This window comes from Camelus ferus, chromosome 7, assembly GCF_009834535.1.
Source record: "Camelus ferus isolate YT-003-E chromosome 7, BCGSAC_Cfer_1.0, whole genome shotgun sequence".
Classification (NCBI taxonomy): domain Eukaryota; kingdom Metazoa; phylum Chordata; class Mammalia; order Artiodactyla; family Camelidae; genus Camelus; species Camelus ferus.
The window spans coordinates 74582826-74600136 of record NC_045702.1 but is presented as its reverse complement, the minus strand read 5'-3'; the positions used below and the strand labels follow the sequence as shown (position 1 = coordinate 74600136).

At 39.6% G+C, this 17311-nt stretch overlaps 1 protein-coding gene across 6 annotated transcripts in view; it reads left to right on the top strand.

The window, feature by feature from the left end:
- Positions 1-17311, top strand: part of NAPEPLD (N-acyl phosphatidylethanolamine phospholipase D) — an 81972-nt gene that overhangs the window by 26634 nt on the left and 38027 nt on the right. The window contains exons 1-2 of one of the 6 annotated variants that reach the window (XM_014556102.2): positions 2808-2941; positions 3051-3116. The exons of 2 other annotated variants lie outside the window; for them this stretch is intronic. Coding sequence is in view for 2 of the 4 variants with exons in the window: in XM_032484172.1 (XP_032340063.1) it covers positions 2372-2592 (221 nt within the window). In the remaining 2 variants the exon portion in view is untranslated. Of the gene's footprint in view, positions 1-1993; positions 2593-2672; positions 2777-2807; positions 2942-3050; positions 3117-17311 lie in introns of those variants that run through there. 3 more of the 6 variants (XM_032484172.1, XM_032484173.1, XM_032484175.1) reach the window with 3 other exon arrangements.

Genomic DNA, 17311 nt, shown 5'->3' with positions numbered 1-17311 from the left:
TCATGAAACTGGGCAGAATCCTATCTAGCAGACAGAAAGGATCTCCAAGGAGCAGTACAAAATGCAAGACATTTACAGTCAGAAAGGAGTGGGACAAGGAAATTATACTAGCAGAAAGTGGATTGGTTGTGACGAGGTCACTGTCCTTTCGGGGATGGCACCGGTCTATCAGGCAGATTACCTCACTAGTGCTGACCAGGTGATTCCTGATTGACTGGTTTAAGAGTCCATTTCTGGGAGAGCCGAAATTCTAAGTCTTGCTTTGGTGATGTGGAACTTAGCGTAAGTGACTCCATTTTAGGCCTGTTGTTTTTAACAGTGACAGCCTAGAAGACAAACATTTATCATATGCCAAGTGCCTGACTTCCTAGGGGTGGATGAGAGGGAAGGACAAATAAAACCCAATTCAGCAGGTCAGGTTCTAAAATTAAACCATGAGTGAAATGCAGAGGGTACAGTGTTCATTTCGCTCTGAACTGTGAAGCAGGGCATGCTAGAGGCTTCACCTGGAGTGATATACATTGTTGTACTAAACAGCTTTTCATTGCCTAGGAAAAAACCAACCATTAAGCTTTAGAAGTCGAGTAAAGATTACAACACTGTCCATAAAGTTTATGTACTTCTCTAGAGTTAAGAAAGCATAAACATTACTATTTAGTTAATACAGCTTAAATTACATTCTCAGTGCTGCAGTAAAAGACTTACTATTTGTTCCTCCTAGACTTTCCTGGTCTAAGGAGATGTGCTTATCTAAAGCACCTGCTCTCAATGAAAAACATCCTGGGAAGATTTGTGTCTTCATTATCTGTATCTGTGAGTTTGTGTAGAGGAGAGTTATCAGGTGTTTAAGTAAGAAGCATTTCAAATTGCTTCTTACTTAAACATAGTAAGCAAATTCAATGCATGAGCCTAGGTAGTATCCTGATTCAAGAAAAAAAGAGCGCTGTAAAAGACATTCTTGGGACAGTCAGAAACTTGAATATGGACTGAATATTAAATGATACCAGGGAATTGTCTTCTTTTGTGTGCCAACGGTATTGTGATTCTAAAGCCAACATCCTTATTCTTAGAAGAGGCAGGCTGAAGTATTCAGGGGTGTAGGATTTTGATGTCTGCAGCTTATTCAAGTGGTATAAAAAAAGGCATATTTATTTTCTGTATATTTGAAGATCTTCATAATAATGAATTGGAATGAGGAGAACAAAGGGCACCTTTAGCTAAGAGCACTGTGAAGAAATTCTGAGCTACAAGAAACTTCAATTTACTGTTTTGAGTTTGTAGCGCTGTTTTGTTTTTTTTTTTTTTTTTCCTGTTACACCTGAGGTACCGCTCAGTCAGTGCCGCTCAGCCCAGCCCAGGTGCAAACAGCTCTTAATCACACTTAAGTCAACAAGATTCAGCAGCAGTGGCAAACTACCCTGAGGGGGTAAGGTCCACGCCGATTCCTACACCATTACAGGGGCACGTTCACTTTTAAATTGCGAGGTAGTTTTGTTTGCATTTTCCAACAGTCATATCTGCGTTCGGAGTCCCAGAGGGCATTTTTTTCTGGCCCTTGGACTGAACCCAGAAGACTCCTGTAGAGGCATCTTTTTGCCTATTTTTTGTTGAGTTCTACTTCCATCCGTCTGTACTTAAAGTACTTCTTGAAATAGCTGTCTTCATCCTGCAGTTTAAAAACGAAATCCTGGAAGAAACTCAGAATCATAATTTGGTGCTCTTTTGTCATCCTGAGATTTTTTTTTTTTAAAAAGCAAATTTAGATGAGAACTGTGACATCTTTTTAAAAGTTAATGAGTACACTCCGTGACAAGGCAATGCTGCCATTAATATTCAAAGCCCACTTTACTCATTTCTAACCACAGTTTAGTTTCTTCTGTATCAGGCTCATGGAGCCATAGGTTGTAAGCATCCTGCTACCAAGTGCTTGTCTGCTATGATGGCGCAATTGATGAGAGGCCACCAAGATCCTATTTACTTTTAGTAATTATGGCGGGTATCCGGGAAGGTGTTCGCGTGATATGAAAGTTAGCCTCTGGTTTAGGACAGGGAGCCAGTTTGGTGTTGGAAGGGCTCCTGCGGCGTGTGCGCGAGGCGCGGGCCAGTGCGGGCCGGGCGGAGGGGTTAAGCGCCCCGCGGCGTCTCCTTTAAAATCAAGGCCTCTGCACGGGGTCCCCGGGGGCGGCCATCTTGGTAAAGGCCGGAGCGGCGGCGGCGGCCAGCGCGGGGTTGACGCTGGCAGGGCTGCCAGATTCAAAGGCCACAATGAGTGAGCGACCGGGCGACGCGAAGCGAACTTAGTCCGGCCTGGGTCCCACGTGGCCTGGGGGCTCCGGGTGGGCCGCCGACGCGGCGCCAGCTCGCGGCCAGGATGGTGAGGCGGCGAGCGCTGAGGGGCTGCCTGCACCTGCTGGCGCCCACGGCGGAGCTGGCGCGGCGAGGCCGGGGGCGGAGGAACCCGGGCGCCGGCCATCGTGGCCCCTCCCGCTGCGCGGGGGTGCTGGGTCCCGGGGCGCGGCGGCCCGCAGCCGAGGAGCAGCAGCAGCAGCGGCGGCGGAGGCAGCGCGCACGCCCAGCCGCCTTCAGCACCAGGTAAGCCCACGCTCACGCGCCTTCCTGCCTCCCGCCGGCGTTCCCTCGCGGCTTGGCTCGCTTCCTCCTCGGTCTCCGGGCGGAGCCGAGTACACGCCCCGGCCCGGGGCTGCTTGGACTCTACCGCGGAGTGGAGCGGGCTGTGGGTGGATTCCCTCTTCCCAGCCCTGGGGATGCCGCACTTGTGAGTGGCAGGAATTCGTTTGACTATCCGTACCCCCAAGCTGCCTGGGTGAAGAGCTACAGTAGTTTTTTTTTCTGCTTGGGAGAGTAGCCATCTCTGGGATTTGTTTTAGGTCCTATCTTCTTTGCAGATCACTAGGTTGCGGCTTCACCGATTGGAATACATGTAGGTGTATCTTCTTGGGTTGTAGGACAAGGAGTGGGTGGACAACTTCCTTAGAGATTTATTTCTGCTTCACCTATAGTATTTATCTTTTAAAAATCCGTTCTAACAGGTTTCTCCCCTCCTATCTTGAAAGTTAACCACGGAATGGAAGTGAAGAGCTAAAGATTGGAGTCAGGTGAGGCGAGGTGGTGGAAGGAAGCCTGTACTTTCTAGAGTTTTCTGTTTGGGGGTTTGTTTCTCAAATTTATCATTATTGCTGGCTTTTCAGAACAGGTATTCAGATAGTTTTTTCCTTCTCTTTGGATAGAACTTGCCTATAATCCAGGTAATTGAGACGAATAGGCTTTTATAGGCTTCCGAGTCTCATGCATCAGCTGAACCTGTAAAGTATTAAGAGAATGAGAAAAGTTAACCTTTAAAAAGTCACTTAGTTCTCTTTGCCTTGCAGTTCTATATATGTTAGACGATGATTCACTCTGGTTTAGTTTGGCTTATTAACATGAAGTGTTTGCTGTGTGATAATTCTGATTAATTATTGAGAAAGTCGTTCCTCAGATACAGCTCTCTGGAAATTGAGAAGTAATTTCCATCTTTGTTAAAAATGAATATCTAGCAGTTCCATTTCTATTTTCAGTTACATTGGTTTTGATGTAGCCTCAGACATAGGTATCATTTAGAAAGAAGTTACATAATCTTGAAGAAAAGATTGCCTGTGACTACAATAGTCTGATTTTGTTGCAAGAAAGTATTAGTTCTGTTAGAGAAGAAATTTAAAATTTGCTTAAAATAATTTAAGAGAGATACTGCCTTCAGTTCAAACTGTTTTAAGTCGACTGAAAATGTAGTCACAATTTTCAGGTTTTATTTCATTACATTCTGTAGGCTTTCTTGCAATAATTTCGGTAAGTCTCTAAGAGATGAAAATACTTAGTGTATTTCTCATACTCTTGTTTTCACTCAATTCCAGTTGTACAGATTTCATATGCAAAATTTAATTTTTAAATTAGTCTTTATAACTGTGTGAAGAATATTTTAATATAAGCATTCCATCATAGGGTTTGGGTTTGGGTTATGCTTTAGATGATCCAGTCATCCTGTATGAAAAGAGTATTATGTTACTTTGAGTATTAGTGAGTTTGGGAAATTGGAATTTTTAAGAACTTTTTGTCTGTGTCTGGAAAAGTACTATTGCCTTTAATTTTGTTGTTTCATTCTGTTTTTTCTTCATAGTGATAGATAGCTGTGGATGTAGTGGGTTTTTCCATTCCATTTTACTCTTTTTTTGCAAATCAGAATATGGCTGTAACTGGAGGACTGTGTTGATCTGGGCAGTTTAGATTAAAATGCAAACAAGTAAGAGGTGTTTTCATTGAAGTTTTATTGGGGAAGTGAACTGTGCACATAATTAATGGTTAACGAGCACCTTTATCCTGAAGACCTAGGAGAGCACATATAAAATTGGCATTAAAAAAAAAAAAAACCATGTGATTTCTAGCATAAGGTTCACGTAATGTACCATTCTAACTGCTAGAATACTAAAGAATTCTACCTATTTGTATTTATAGTGCTTTGCTCAAGCTGTCTTTTGAATTTAGTAACGATTTATTGTGTATTTAAGTTGTTTTTTTTTTAATTGAAGTATAGTCAGTTTACAATGTGTCAATTTCTGGTGTACAGCATAATGCTTCAGTCATAAATGAATATACTCATTTTCATATTCTTTTTCACCGTAAGCTACTACAAGATATTGAATATAGTTTCCTGTGCTATACTATATGAACTTGTTTATGTATTTTATATATACCAGTCTGTATCTGCAAATCTCGAACTCCCAATTAAGTATTTTATTAACAGACTTGCAACAGATTATGTATGAACTCATATGTCCCCTGGGGCAGTTTTGTTATGTCAGAGATATGGTCTTGCTAACTAAGCTGGTTAAATGATGTGTTATAATTGTGATTTATAAAGTTCTTTCAAGTATTCTTTCATGTATTTATTTTTCATTTGGTTTTATAGACAGTACGTGTGATTATTAACCCCCTTTCACAGATAAGGGAAACAGGAAACAGATTGTAGGAGATGTTAGTGATTTGTTCAAGGTTCCTTAGCGCAGCAGCCCTGGCTTTTGGCAGAATGTGTGTAGACACTGCTGCCTCTTGTAGGAAAGGGGTACCAGTTGAAGCCAAGGTAAGAGTGGTTTGGACAAGCAAGCTTTGGTCAGCATCACAGCCACAGATTGCACCCTTAAACCCATTGGTTGGGAATGGTCAGTGCCATTGGCTATGGGGGCACAAGGCTGGCATCTAGATGGGTCAGTGCAAATTCAAAAGTGATTGACCTACCCTGGTGGTCTAGTGGTTAGGATTCGGCGCTCTTGAAAGTGATTGAAAATCTACTCACTGTGCACCTGCTACCTAGAACAATTGATCTTTCCCCTTGAAGGCAGATTTTCCTGTTTTTCTAATTTGGCGGCCTTCTCAGATTAAGAGATAGTAACACTGATGGACCAGTAAATGTGTGTAGACATGTGTTCTTTTGTAATGTCTCTCAGTTACAAGAGTCAAGTTGTCAGAGTAAAGAAACACCAAGCTTCCTCATTGTTAAGGGCACTCCTTAAACTAGGCAGATACTAGTTCTGCTTGCAAAAGATCCTGAAGCTGGGACAACTGGACGGCAGACACAATTTGTTTTGAAAGTTGTTTTCTGTATTTTAAAGGTCTTTCAGATTACAAAGATACTTGTTTTCAAGCTACTGTGTTCATTCCTCCAGCTTGTTTAGAGAGTTGATGAACAGTACTACAATATATATTTAGAATATTGTGCTATTGTGTGGTGAAAGTAACTAATGACAGCTTAAAGAGTTTCTGGGCTCCAAGTTCTTTATTAAAACCTGAGGCCAGTTTATCTGTTTATGAGCTCAACTAAGTGAAATACCCAACATGAGGTGAATGTTGTCATCTGTCTTCCCCTGCTGACCACGTGCTCTTTTGGTTCTAAGTGTTTCTAAGCATAATTCAGATGAGAATATGGCTAATCAACAGTCCAGGCTCCATCACCAGCCAGAACTGGAGTGTCAGGCTTCTCTCTGGCCTGACTTGCTCCACCTGTAAAGGAAAGGGGTCACAGAGTGATGACTCGGGTTGTGGAGGGTTCAAGTTGGAAAGGACCTTAGAGAGTAAATGAATGGACCAATCTCTTTTAACTCACAGATTTCATGTTTCTGCTCTTCCAGGAGCATTTAGCCTCTCATCATACCACAGAACTGAAACATCAAAATTACACATTTCCACCATTTCTCAGAGATGAGATACAGATCTTGCTGACTTAACGATGGGGTTACGTCCTCATCAACACAACGTCAAGTTGAGAATACCGTAATATGAAAGTGTATTTAATACACCTAACCTATTGAACATCATAGCTCAGCCTAACTTGCCTTAAATCTGCTCAGAACTCTTACGTTAGCCCAGAGTTGGGCAAAATCATCTGACACAAAGCCTATTTTATAATAAGAGTGGTGAATATCTCATGTAATTGGATACTGTAATGAAAGTGGAAAACAATGGTTATAAGTGTATTGGGGGTGTTTACCCTCATGACTGCCAGCCAGCGATCCAGTTCCCCCCCGCCCCGGAGCTGCCACTGCCCAGCATTGAGAGAGAGTATCTTTCAGTCAACTTATTGCTAGCCTGGGAAAGATCAAAATACACAGTTCAAATTAGGGTTTCTCCTGCATGGGGATTGCTTTTGTACTACTGTAAAGTTGAGAAGTTGTAAGTTGAACCATTGTAAGTTGGGGACTGTCCTTACTTTAAAATTCTTGCTTGAGAGTTGATTCCTTTCTTATTCTTTCCCCATATAGTGTATCAATTTTATATGTAGACAAAATGTCCGTTTGGAACCCATTTTTCCACTGGGTGAACGTGAATGCTGGTGCACATATTGAATATCATCCCAAGGAAGAATTTGACAAACTTTTGATGTTCTCAGCTACATTCTCTTGGTTAAGCCTGATCATGTAAAGCTTTATAATTTTCTTTCTTAGCTGCCCGAATATCTTAAAACCATACTGTACAATAATGCTCATCTCCAATTTAGTATAAACGGCCCACGTTTTAATAAATTTTGTTGAAAACATACCTATGCATATATATATATGGTACCCTGAGGCTGTAGAGTGATTAATCTTCCAGATTTTCCCAGGACTGAGGGGGTTCCCAGTATGCAGGATTTCCAGTGCTAAAACTGGGAAAGCCCTGGGCGTTGTTCCTCTCACCTCAAGGTGTCTCTTTGTGGACGTGATTAAAAATTCTTCCAGTTGGAAGGAGAAAATGCCAGGTAGTTCTATGCTGATGAACTCGACCTTTTTTTTTTTCAAGGCACGGAAAATGTCTTCAAGACACCGTGTATATTTTCTGTTTATATGACTGAAATACAGAATTGATTTAGTATTTGTTCTTTTTTGTGTGACTTTAAGTGAGAACAATTTAGCAATTAAATAGAATAGTTACATTACTTTGAAATCTTGTAAAATTAAAAGGGCAATTACAAGGGAACTAGTATTAATTTTTGAGTGTCTACTAAGTGTTTTTTACTTTGAAAGGGGGTTAAAAAAAAAAAAAAAGACATTGAATGCAAGAAAGGCCAGCCTTGTCGGTGAGACCATAACTGCTGACTGTATGCTGCTAACTTGAGGATCTGGGTATCTGTTCAAGATAAATGTATTGGGCTTTCCTTGCAGACTCAACATGATTAGTGGATAAAGCATGGGCTTTTGGAGTCTGATCAACTTGGGTGGGATTTCTAGGTCCAGCTGTTACCAGCTTTTTGACTTTATGCAAACTATTAAACTCTGAACCTCTGTTACATCACCTTTAATATGAAGATGATACCTACCTCGTGGGAATGTTGTGAGGATTGAATGAGGTAATGAGTGTCTGACTCACAGTAAGTGCTCAGTAAACGATGCACTGTAGCGCTCATGGTGCTGTTCAGTGTATGTACGTTTGGATTAGGAAGGCTCTGGTTTTGGATAATTAGCTTTTGTTTTTATAGCTTCCCTAAACTTACAAGTTAGAGTCATGATTGTATCATTCAGAATTAGTTTGCGGAGGGTCCACAGTTGGAAAGTCCAGGCTTGTTACATGGCCTCTGAAGTCCTGGTTCTCTACACCATTTCTGGGAAATGGCCCTCATACTCCTGGCCCAGAATGGCTGCAGGCAGCAGGATGCAGGAAGAGTTAAGAATGCCTCCCTTTTCCTTAAGGAGACTCCCAGAATCACTGTATAATTCTGCTGCTTTTATCACATTGGCCAGAGTGTCATCAGTACAGCCATCCCTAACTGGAGGGGTGATTAGCTCCCCAAAGTAAAACTGTGTTTCTGTTGTTGAGGAGAAAAGGTGGACTAGATTTTATGGTGGGCATCTTCTTGTCTTTACCGCTTTGTCACCACTTGACCAGTATAGAATTCAGCTACTCAAGTATTCCCTGAGAGTTTTTGGTTATCTCCATAATTAGTAGACTTAGTGGGGTACCCTTTGAATTTTGTCTCTCTCCTTTGGTTACTTTTACCTTCTCCTATAATTTGATTCCCAGCAGATTTTTCCAGAAACAATTAACTCTATTCCAGTGAAGAGGAATTAGGAGTTTAAGCTCCTGTTCATTTATGCATTCAGTAAATATTTATTGAGCATCATTAGGTACAGGCTGCAGTGGATTATTATAGACAATATGAATCATCACTGCGTGTGCTTCCGTTTTTGGTTTTTTTTTTTGTTTGTTTGTTTGTTTTTTTGCTTTGGCTTCCTGTATGCACACAGTTGAATTTGTTCCTCAGCTGGACTGAGTACAAGTCTGACCTATCAAACTTCGTTCTCAGCAGTGTAGCTCCCCTGTCCTAGTTCTGTGTAGCCAAATTGGGGTTAGACCACCTTTTAACTTGGAGTGCAAGACAGGGAGGAAGAGGAGGCTTTATTGGCAGCTGCTATGCTGGCATAAATTCAGGGTAAAATTCCTTTGGTCTTTCGTAAATGCCTGTGTGAATTGCTGGTGCAGAGTAGTGCTTTTCAACCCTGCCTGCATATCAGAATCACCCACAGAGCTTTTAAAAACTACCTGGGGAGCCTCCACCTGACATTTTGATTCAGGAGCCTCAGGTGCAGTTTAAAAAGCTCTCCAGGTAATTTTGGTGTGCAGTCAGTATTGAGAATCACAGGTTTAAGGCTTTGCACCCAGCTGGCTTGGAAATCTCTTTGCCAGTCATGCTGGAGGTCACATTCTTCCTTGATAACATGTTTGTTTGTTTGTTAGAGGAGGTAGGGAACTGAAGCCGGGACCGTGTGCATGATAAGCATGGCTTTGCCACTGAGCTATATCTTCCCTTCTTGATAACCTGTTTTAACCACGGGAAGGGAGAGTGGGAGAGCTCAGAGACTAGGACAGAAGACGTAAAACTGAACTGCTTTAGGGGATGAATTGCTAGAGGTGGCCTTGCTTGCCTGTTTTGCTTGTTTCTATTGTGGGAAATGTTTCCTTTGAGCCAGTGAATCTCAGTAACTGGGGCTCCAGCTCTGGGGAAAGTGCTGGTTGTGGTATGTGGCCGCTGTTAATATTGAGTCTGCACATTTTTGCTCCCTGGTGGGCAACAAACGGAGGTGAAGGGGGTGGGGGTGGAGAGGATTATTATTTTCAGAACCAGGACAGTATCAAGGTTTATAAGAGCTCCCGGTGAATCTGGAAAAGTTGGCGGGGCCACTAGGAGCTGTGGGTTTGCAGGAACCTGTGGACAATCGTGGTTTCGTATTTGTTCTAAGAGCTGTGTGAATTTCAGGAAGACCAGGGCTTCTCTTACTCAAATACAAGAACAGAAACACAGTCCAGAGTTTATTCCCTTTCCGTTTATTCATGTATTGCCCTCGTCCCCTGTCTTATTAGTGCAGACATTTCAGGATGGAATAGTATTCCACTAACCTTTAGTAGATGATGTTCAGGACATAGTGAAACAGGGGCTTATGTATCGAGGGCTTCCTATATGCCAGACGCTGGGCTAAGGATTATGTTGATTTTGTCCAGTAACCTAATGAGTGGGCACCAGACAAGGAAACTAAGGGTTAGAAAGGATGACAAGGGTGCCAAGTTGGGAAGTATTTATTCTAAAATGTTTTAAATCCCCTGTGCTCCTTTTCCTGGTAATGTGGTCTTTCCTGATAACTGATTCAAATATGTTTTAATTATATCCTTTTTTTGATAGTACTTTTATAATTTACCACATCCTGGTCTTAAACAACATGCTGAATTGAACTCAGGGATCTCAAAGTTCCTCTGAACCTCAAAATTGTCTTAGTTGACCTTTTGGGGGTGTCTCAGAGTCTTCACTCTAACACCACTGTTACACTGTCAGGACATGGGCTGAACAGGGTCTGATCTGGGCCTGCTTCCTTGTAAAACCTCCACTGGTGGTTGGTCATTTACCTTTAAATCACAAAGGCTCGGCAAGGCTGACCTCCAGGGCAGCGTAACACCTGCCTTTCTGCCGTGTTCATTCGTCCTGAATCAGGTGTTCCTGTACCTCTCTAGTGACTTTCTTGCTTTCCATTACCCTCTGTCCATGGCAGGGCCCTTGGCTGCATTCAGAAGCTTATGAGCCTTTTCAGCATCTCTGACCCCTGGGATCACAGGACTCTCTTGCAGTGCCAACCACGCAGCATGTAAGGAAGGGTGTTTCTCACCACGACAAGATTTGGGGCAGTTGTTTTGAAAGTGCTTTATTCTAAAGACTATGATTTTCATTATTCAGAGCTGACACTTCTAAAAACATGAAATCATGCCAACATTTGTGTGATTGCCTGTGGGATTTTTTACCCCCTGTAAAGGATTTTGAATCCTTGGGGTTAGGGGCTTGCATTGCCTGCTGCGCCTGGGGAGCTAGAACTTAGATATAGCAGACATTCAAACAGGGTTTGTTAAATATGACTTTAAAAAATGTTTTAGTGGAGGCCCTTACAAATCTGAAATCTTATTTAAGGTTGAAAGTCTAAGAGCTGTTTGTACCAGACTTGTCCTGAAATCTCTCCTGAACGATTTCATGCTCTGAGGAACTCCTAGGCTGCCTGATCACAGTGAAACTACATTCTCCCTGTGGCTGACTCTGCAGTTCTCACGTGGAAAATACTTTGCTTCTCCCCTCCTACCTCAGCCTAGGAAAAGTAGTCGGATCTGAACTGCTTTCCCTGGGGGCTTCCACATGGGGCTGAGGGCATGGAACCTGGTAGCCCAAGGTGCTCGGCCACTTTAGAGAGGATGGCTCTTCAGTGGTCTAAGCTGGCTCTGGTGCAGCCAAAGACTGTTAGAATTTTAGGGGTGGACAATCCTTGACTTCTTTTGCAGTTATGGCCCAGTCTTCTCATTTTACAGATGAATAAAGTGAGTTGATAATAAATTAAATGACTTTTTAAAGGTTGCAGAATTTAGCAGAGCAAAAGTTGCAGTCAGAAGTTTTTAAAAGAGAGCACCTTTCCCCTTGTTACCCTTTCTTACTGTCCAGGAGCTGTGAAGACACGTTTCTCCATTGCTTTTTTTATGGGTTATGGTTGAAACAAACTTTTCTTTTTGCATAGTTGATTATGAGACAGATTAGGAGAGAGAGTCAGGCCATAGTTTGAAAGCATATTTCTGTTGTAACCTTGGATTAAGAAATAGAAAATGAACATTTAAGATCCTCTAACAATGTACAATACATTTTGACGTTTCACCAGCATCAGTTTAGTCTTTACTCCCCATCCTCCCCAACCTTTTCAGTGAAATAATCCTGTATTTTTAGATGTTACTGACTACACTAGAAATGAATCTGCACTTTTTGTTGGGTATTATTTTTAAGATATTAAGGAGGCAATAATGATATCATTTCTTTTTTTTTTCATTTTTCAGTTTTATTAGGTAGAATTGTTACAATTTGACTGCACATATAGAATATTACATGTAAGTACATATACACAATATACTGCACATATTTTTAAATTTACATATATGTACTGTTCATTGTTTCTAAGAATGTTTAGAGCTTTAGCTTTTTTAGCTTAGTTATCAAAGGAATAAAGCCAACCACAAAATAAGAATTAATTCAAAAAGACACATACACCCTATTAACGGCAACATTATTTATAATTGCCAAGATACGGAAGCATCGTAAGTGTACATCAATAGATGAATGGATAAAGAAGATGCAGCATATATATGTAATGGAATACAACTCATCCATAAGAAAGAAGGCTACTTTGCCATTTGCAGCCCTTCATTCACTTTTTTTTTCCACTTCAAAAACCAGAATTTTATAACTGACATAAACATTTCCATTGCATCAAAAAGAACAAAATATCTAGAAATAAACTTAACCAAGGAGATTACCTATATTCTGAAAACTGTAAAACACTGATGAAGGAAATTGAAGATGATACAAAGAAATGGAAAGATACCTTGTGCTCTTGGATTGGAAGAATCAACATTATCAACATGGCTGTACTACACAAAGCAACCCACAGATCCAATGCAGCTCCTGTCAAAGTACTCAACAATTTTCACAGAACTAGAATAAACAATTCCAAAATTTATATGGAACCATAAAAGACCCCAAACTGCCAAAACAATCTTTAGTAGGTCTTTTTTTTTCTTCTGCTTTTTGTTCTTTTCTTTTGGTTTGAAGACTAGAGAAGTTCCTTTAACATTTGTTATAAAGCTGGTTTGGTGGTGCTGAATTCTTTTAGCTTTTGTTTATCTGTGAAGCTTTTGATTTCTCCATCAAATCTGAATGAGAGCCTTGCTGGATAGAGTATTCTTGGTTGTGGGTTTTTCGCTTTCATCACTTTAAATATATCTTGCCATTCCCTTTTGGTCTGTAGAGTTTCTGCTGAAAAAATCAGCTGGTAACCTTATGGGAGTTCCCTTGCATGTTATTTGTTGCTTTTCTCTTGCTGATACCATTTCAATAAACATTATTTTATACATGTTTTCTCAGTTTGCGATAACATGCCATTGTAATTTTATCATCCCAAGAATTCCAGTTATGATACTGTAAATGGCATTTTTAAATGGACTTTGGTCTTAAGTTGGCTCTTTAATCTTGTTTTTTGTTTCTCATTCTTTTCAAAGCTTTGCTTTCTTATTTACCTATAGGAGGAACTCTTATTATAGAGGAAGCTCCTTCAGTGTTCATGTATTTTGGCAACTTAAAATCTGTAAACAGCCTGTGAAATGACTTTTGGTTCAGTAGGTTGAATTTTGTCAAATAGCCAGAATTTTCAAAGCCTTTGGCATTCCATGATCAAGAACATGTGTTGTTCTTGACTACTTTTTGAAAAGAAAACATGTTCTCTAATTTGTATCCCGTGGAGTCTGATTGTGTTTCATATTCATTCCTCTCAAAAACTGTCAATTCTGAGTCTTACGTGTTGTCAGTAAGTTAACATTTCTTTGTGAATTATTTGTGTCAAATGACAAAAATAACACATTTTAGTAACGAATTTGCTGTCCTTTATTCAAGGGAAGAGTCTTAGTCCACAGATTGGGGGAATGCAGAGCCTCACAAGGAGTGGAGGGCTCTTCCCTGAGGATTTTGGGCAGGGACGAGTTCTGTAGAAGAGCTTGCTGGAAGAGGCAATGTGGAAACACGGTGTGACTGGCCAGGAGGGCGGGCATTTCCTTATAAGGCCAGCAGATCCTGTTTTCTAGGGGAAGGTAAGCTAGCTAAGCTGAGTGGGAGGATTGTGATGGATATGTTAGGATTCCTTGACACGTTTCCTGTAACACAGGCGGACTTGGGTCTAGATTTGTGGTGTGGTTTAGGCCACTGGGGTGGCCTCCGGTTTGGGGGGCCCCCCAGTATACAAATTAACTTCCTCATTCATCAAAGTAATTTTTCTGTCTGTAATGAGATGAGCACTTTATAAGACAAATGTAAAGTCTTTTTTTCTTCTTTTGGATGGAATTCTTTTTTTTTTAAACATCTCTGTCTTTTTTTTTGTTTGTTTTAATTGAAGTGCAGTCAGTTACAATGTGTCAGTTTCTGGTGTACAGCACAATGTCCTAGTCATGCATATATATACATATATTCATTTTCATATTCTTTTTCGTTAAAAGTTATTACAAGACATTGAATATAGTTCCCTGTGCTATACAGAAGAAACTTTTTAAGTCTATTTTTATATATAGTGGCTACTTTTGTAAATCTCAAACTCCCAAATTTATCCCTTCCCACCCCTGGTAACCATAAGGTTGTTTACTATGTCTGCAAGTTTCTGTTTTGTAGATGATACCTTTTTTTTTTTTCCTTTCTTTTTTTTTAGATTCCATATAGGGGGAGTGTATAGCTCAAGTGGTAGAGTGCACGCTTAGCATGCATGAGGTCCTGGGTTCAAACCTCAGTACCTCTATTAAAGAAAAATAAATAAATACATAAACCTAATTACCCCCCCAAAAAATAAATAGATTCCATATATGAGTGATATCATATGGTATTTCTCTTTCTGACTTACTTCACTTGCTGCAAATGTCATTTTATTCTTTTTTGTGGCTGAGTAGTGTTCCATTGTATAAATACACCACAACTTCTTTACCCAGTCATCTGTTGATGGACATTTAGGTTGCGTCCATGTCTTGGCTGTTGTATACAGTGCTGCTATGAACATTGGGCTGTGTGTATCTTTTCGAGTTAAGAGTTCCCTCTGGATATATACCCAGAAGTGGGGTTGCTAGATCATATGATAAGTCTGTTTTTAGTGTTTTGAGGAATCTCCATACAGTTTTCCACGATGGCTGCACCAAACTACATTCCCATCAGCAGTGTAGGAGGGTTCTCTTTCTCCACATCCTCTCCAGCATTTTATCGTTCATGGACTTTTGAATGATGGCCATTCTGACTGGTGTGAGATGATACCTTATTGTAGTTTTGATTTGCATTTCTCTGATAATTAGCAATATTGAGCATTTTTTCATGTGCCTATTGGCCATTTGTATGTCTTCATTGGAGAATTGCTTGTTTAGATCTTCTATCCATTTTTGGATTGGATTTTTTTGTTGTTGTCATTAAGTTGTTTGAGCTGTTTATATATTCTGAAAATTAAGCCTTTGTCAGTCGCATCATTTACAGATATTTTGTCCCATTCCATAGGTTGTCATTTTGCTTATGGTTTCTTTTGCTGTGCAAAAGCTTTTAAGTTTAATTAGGTCCCATTTGTTTATTTTTGCTCTTGTTTCTATTGCCTGGGTAGACTGCCCTAGGAGAACATTGCTAAGATGTATGTCAGAGAATGTTTTACCTATGTTCTCTTCTAGAAGATTTATCATGTCATATGTTTAAGTCTTTAAGCCATTTTGAGTTTATTTTTGTGTATGGAGTGAGGGAGTGTTCTAACTTCATTGATTTACATGCTGCTGTCCAGTTTTCCCACCACCACTTGCTAAAGAGACTGTCTTTTCTCCACTGTATATTCTTGCCTCATTTGTCAAAGATTAATTGACCATAGGTCTGTGGGTTTATTTCGGGGTCTCTTTTCTGTTCCACTGATCCATATGTCTGTTTTTACGATAGTATCACGCTGTTTTGATTACTGTAGCTCAGAGGAATTGTCTGAAGTCCGGGAGGGTTATTCCTCCAGCTTCATTCTTTTTCTTCAATATTGCTTTGGCAATTCTGGGTCTTTTGTAATTCCATATAAATTTTAGGATTGTTCTAGTTCTGTGAAAAATGTCCTGGGTAATTTGATACGGATAATATTAAATCTGTAGGTTGTCTTGTCATTATGACCATTTTAACCATATTTCAGCTTCCAATCCAATAGCATGGGATGTCTTTCCAGTTCTTTAAGTCATCTTTAATTTCCTTAATCATTGTTTTTTGGTTCTCCATGTATAACTCCTTCACCTTCTTTGTCAGATTTATTCCTAAGTATTTTATTGTTTTTGATACAAATTTAAAAGGGATTCTTTCTTTACTTTCTTTTGCTGCTAGTTCATTGTTGACAGAACTGCAACTGACTTCTAAGTCACAGTATCTTCCATGATTTATAAAAAGGATAAGGATGCTTAGACTTTCTATAAAAGTGTTTTTTTTTTTTACATAAAATTTTTAAGGAAGGAAAAATTTCAAGAATCTTGAGTTTTTGAATCTGGAATTCTAGGATGTTATCTTTCACCTGAAAAAATAACTCCATTGGATCAAAAGTTTCTATTTATGATAATCACTCTCCTCCTGAACATAGATAACATTAATAGTAATGGTTTGCATTTTTACAGCACTTAGAAATACTAACCCGTGATGTCACTGCTCCTTGTTACAGTTTTTCAAGAAGACAGGAGTTATTTTTATTTAGCAGATGAGTAAGCCCCAGTTTAGAGAGGTTCAGTTACTCTCCCAAAGCTCACACCTCTGATAGCACTGGATTCCTGTCTTCCTGACTCCCAACTAATGTACTTTCCACTATTGTGAAGATAAATTGCTTAGTGAGGTGTAGAGGTTTGTAGTATAGATACATAGACCTAAATAGATATTCTGTATGTATGAATTTATTAATCCTAACTAATATTTTGGACACTATTTATACTAAAAGTTGTAACTATTAGCATCGATAATTAAGTATGTTAATTTGCTGACCCTCCTTTCCTCTGTGAACAAGAGCTGAGTTTCTATACAACAGCTCAATTTAAACAAGCTAGAATCCAGAAGCAAATTTAAAGGTAACAGGGCCCTATGACAACCGATAAATATAAAATATAAATGTTATTTTTCAAGAAGAATTTGTTACAAAAAAGTTAACATAAATTCCATCTAGTAATTGTCAACTACTTTCACTACATTTCTTTGAAGATTAATTGCCAACTTGATAGCAGGAAGACTTTAATCCCCATGTCTCTAACCAAAGAGAGGTCTGAGCTCTGACATTTGGTAAAGACAACTCTGCCAAGTACAAATATTTTACTTCAGTAACTGCACACATAGATAAAATGCTTTCAAAAAGCAAGAATGCGTTATTTCAAAAGCAAATGTTTCATCCTTTCTTTCTTTAACATTTAAGATTTGCCACCTGCCTAGAATTGAATGCATTGCTTTATTATTTAAAAAAAAATTGAGGAAAAAATTACACTAGTACAGTGTATGTTTGGTATTTCAACATACTCGTGAATCATGATATTGAGAATCATTATTCCTAGATTTGACGCTTAATAAATACTACTTGAATGACTGCTCATTACTTACCAACAAAGATGCTAACATTAAATCTGGAAAATATTCAGAGCTGTATTTTCACACATCTAAAATAACACTAAATTCGCAATTTTGTATTTGCTCTCTTTAGTGAAGAAGAGGGTTCTTTTA